We start from the raw sequence: 3802 nt of genomic DNA on the forward strand, positions 1-3802 counted from the left end.
GGGTCCGGCGCAGGAGTGAGGAGCACCCGTGGCAGCCCCCCACCCTGCAAGCACAGGGGAGACACCCCTGCCCCTGTCACCAGCAGGGACTTGTAAGGCAATGTCTGCAGCAAAAAATAATAATAATAATAATAATAATAATAATAATAATAATAATAATAATAATAATAATAAAAGCCATTAGCCCTTTCTGAGCCTTTGTGGCAGGAGGAAGGGCCTCACGTCCTGGCTGCTGCGTTAGCCGCTGCCCGAGGATGCTCTGCAGTTCACCGACCTGTCTTTCCCTTCTTCTGTTTCCCCAGATGAAAGCACCCTACTCGCTGTCCTGCCTCTTCCTCCTGAGCCTGGGGGCCTGCTTCCCCCCCAGCGAGCGGCAGGAGGCGGGAGACCCCAGGGAAGGGACCCTGCTCCAGCCCAGCTGGCAAGCGGCGGCGGTGGCGGAGGACGTGGGTGGCTGCTGGAGGGCAGGAGCAAAGCGGAGCCACAGCGAGGAGCTGGGCACGCTGCTGGGCATCGCCCAGGCACTGCGGGGCTACGGCCCGGAGGGCAGCCGGGGCAGGCAGCGGGGCTCGGGGCTGCTGCCGCGCGGAGGGGAGAAGCGCAGCGGTGTGCTGGGGAGCCTGGCCGAGGAGCTCAGCAGCTACAGCAGGAGAAAAGGGGGCTTCACCTTCCGCTTCGGGAGGTGAGGGCCTGGACTCGACCCCCCACCTCCTGCGGGTCGCCCCGTCCCATCCTTCCCTTCCATTTCACCTGGGTTTGCTGGGACGAAAGGGTATTGTGGGGGGGGTTTGCTGCTGGGATTGTCTTGGTGAGGGGGGACATCGCGTTTGCTCCACTTGCAGCCCTGCCACAGGTGTCACATCCCTGTTCCCAGCCGGTGCAATGGAAGAAGATGAGGGTGCCTTAAAATGCAGCCACCGCGTCCCTCCCCCAGCCACACGCAGCCTTCGCTGGGGCACGGTGCAAGTGCCCCACGCCGGGTCTCCAGCACTGCAGGCAGAGAGCGGGGATGGCACCCCGGGACAGGCAGAGGTGGCAGGGCCAGGCGGCGAGGCTGGAGGGAGGTGGGCTGAAGGGTTACAGCGGGACAGTCCTGGTGGGGACAATCCCCTGGGGACTGCCTGCAGCTGCCGCCCAGGGCAGGGCTGTCGGAGCAGCAGGTCCCTCAGAGCTCCCTGCAGAGCTGCTGCTCTCTTGCCTGTTACGGAAAAGTCCCTCTGGCAGCAAATTCTGCTTAGTGTCAAGACGCCACTTACAAGAGCCAGCTCCTGCGTGCAAACCGGGCCAGAGCAGCGGGGTTCAGAGAAAACCTTGTCCTTAGAAATCGCTGGCGTGAGCACGGAAACCTGCCCTGGCATCCCCAGTGCTGCTGCAGTCCCACTGCCCCGCTCACGCCCTGACCCCGAGGCCCGTCCTCAGGTGCCCCCAGAGTCCTTATGAGGGTGAGATGGTGATGACTGACCTTCAGCTTCCTTGTCACATCACCCCAGCACTTCCCTGAAAGCCTGGCCCCTCCTAACCCCCTCACCACCTATTCCCAAGCTGTAGCTGCTGCAGAAACGTGGGTGCAGACGGGGTGAAACAAGGACCCCTCCATCCACCCGGGGCCACCAAGGGGTGCCCGGTGTCCTCCCGCTCTCCAGTCCCCTCTGCTCCCAGCGGTGCAGCTTGGGGAACTGCCAGCCCCAGAAGCCAGCACGGCCACGGCTGCGGAGGACAAGCCCCACTCCTCAGCGACCGCCTCCTCCTTTGGGCAGATTTAGCTCTGCCAACGCCGACGTTCGCTTTTGCGCCTGCCGCTGCAGGCAGAGATATTAGCAATCAGCGGTCTGACTGCCTGGCTTGCAGGCACTAACGGCAAGTTCGACGCCAAACGACTGCTAATATTTCATCGCAGGCACAAAACTGGAGCAAGGCAGTTATTTGCAAGCGCTAAATTGCACCTTCAAAATCAAAGACCGCGGCAGGACTTGGTTGGGGGGAGAAAAAAAAATAATAAAAAAATAAAAATCAGGCTCCAAGAGGTGCATTGTGATATCCATCGAGCAGACAGAGCGCTTAGCGCAGCGCTGCCAGGGCTGGTGCGAGATGTTCTCACAGCAGGATCGGTGCGTAAGCGAAGGCTGGATGGAGGCGAGCTGGAACCCGCGGGAGAACCCCCGCCGTGGGGCAGCCAGGCCGGGCGAGGAGCGGCGGAGGCGCAAGGGCAGGCTGCTCCGGGGAGCAACGCGTGGGTCACTGCCCATGATACGGGAAGGGATACGGGTGATGCCAGGATCTGGCCCTCACAGGGCGAAGGCGAGGAAGGTCCTTTCCTTCCCCTGTGTCTCTGCTACAGGAACCATCTCGCACCGCAGGGACCAACAAACCCGGCAGCACTTGGGGTGGCTGAGCCCACGCAGCCCCCCACCCCGGGCACCCCCAAACCCACCTCCGATCCCTCTCGACTCCCACCCCACCGGAGCCGTCGCTTCGGGGGCCGCAGCGCTCGCATCACGCACCGCAGACGGGAGCTTTATCGATGTTTCTATGGCAACGTCTCTTTCCGCCCCCCCCCCCTTCTTTTGAGTGTTCAAACCATCAATAAACACGCACTGATCAATTTTACCCTGCGCTGGAGTTTGGGGGAGGGATGGGAGGGAGGAAGGGGAAAGAGTTCTGGAGCAGCGCTGGGCTAGCGAGGGCCGGTAAATCCCTGGCTTTGCCATGATGGATCGCTGCAGGGAAAAGTGGCACCGTCTGCTGCGGGAAGGGAAAGGTGACCTGCGGAGTGGTGCTGGGGCCGGGGGGTGCCTGGGCTCCTGCTCTCTAGTCCAGGAGAGGAACAGAGTCAGAGCAACATGATAAAACCGCACGAATAACGAGGCTTCAACTGAAGTGCAATAACCCTCAGTGTAACTTATTTAGAAGTAAAAGCCAGCGCTTTCCACAGCACTCACCTGGGCTCAGCCCGTGCACCCGGGGGGCTCCTTGATGGGCAGCTCCATGGCATGTAGGCGACGCCATCACCCTGTGATGCACGTAGGCTGTGAGGTAGAGCGGGCAGGTGAGGGGCTGCAGCAGCCCCCAAGCCCCCCTTGGCAGGCGTGAGGATGGCTGATGTGCCTGGGAAAGGCAGCGCTCCAGGCTCTTCCTAACTGCTCCGTCGTGAGCGAGGCTGGCGGGGAGGAGGAGGTAAAAGTGAATGGACACCCAGACCCCCAACACCCCTGAGAGCCGGAGAGCTCACAGCCCACCTGCACACCCAACCGTAGGGAGCTGGGTCCCTCGCGGCACGGCCAGGCAGGCAGCAGAGCTGAGCATGGACAAGGCAGGACGACCTGCCTGCAGCACCAGCACCTACAAAGAGACGGCATCAAACAGGCGTTGGATTCTTCTACACACGGCCAGTGCACCCAGCAGCAAGGACCAACAGACTTGCTGCCAACATCACCGCTGCTGGGACCCTCTGTAAAACACCCCGTTACCCCTCCCTGAGCAGGGCACAACCCTCATCCTTGCTCCAGCCCCATCTCCGCTCATCCACTCTGTTCCCATGGGCTGCTCCTCATCTCTCCTCCAGCCCGAGCACACTTGCAGCACTACAAACACACACGACGGGCACAGCAAATCTCATAAACCCAAGTGGATCCTCTGTAGAAAAAGAGCCTGATTTAATCGTGTCCCAGGGACTCATGAAGGGGCTGATGCATCACAACTGGGTCACTCAGCACTGCGGCTTCGGGAGCACAGGTAGGACCGTTATCAGCAGACGGGATGTTAGGACACACACACAACCTTTGACAGGGGGGAGATTGCTGGA

The 3802-nt window shown here is 61.1% G+C and overlaps 1 protein-coding gene across 1 annotated transcript; it reads left to right on the plus strand.

The window, feature by feature from the left end:
• The first annotated feature begins 302 nt into the window (after positions 1–302).
• Positions 303–686, plus strand: QRFP (pyroglutamylated RFamide peptide). The gene has a single exon (XM_068414245.1). The coding sequence runs from the start codon at positions 303–305 to the stop codon at positions 684–686; it is 384 nt and encodes a 127-aa protein (XP_068270346.1).
• Positions 687–3802: the final 3116 nt, after the last annotated feature.

The sequence above is a fragment of the Nyctibius grandis genome, chromosome 16 (genome assembly GCF_013368605.1).
Source record: "Nyctibius grandis isolate bNycGra1 chromosome 16, bNycGra1.pri, whole genome shotgun sequence".
Classification (NCBI taxonomy): domain Eukaryota; kingdom Metazoa; phylum Chordata; class Aves; order Nyctibiiformes; family Nyctibiidae; genus Nyctibius; species Nyctibius grandis.

Coding starts and splice junctions, on each gene's coding strand:
- QRFP (XM_068414245.1), top strand. CDS start 303: ATGAAAGCACCCTACTCGCTGTCCTGCCTCTTCCTCCTGAGCCTGGGG.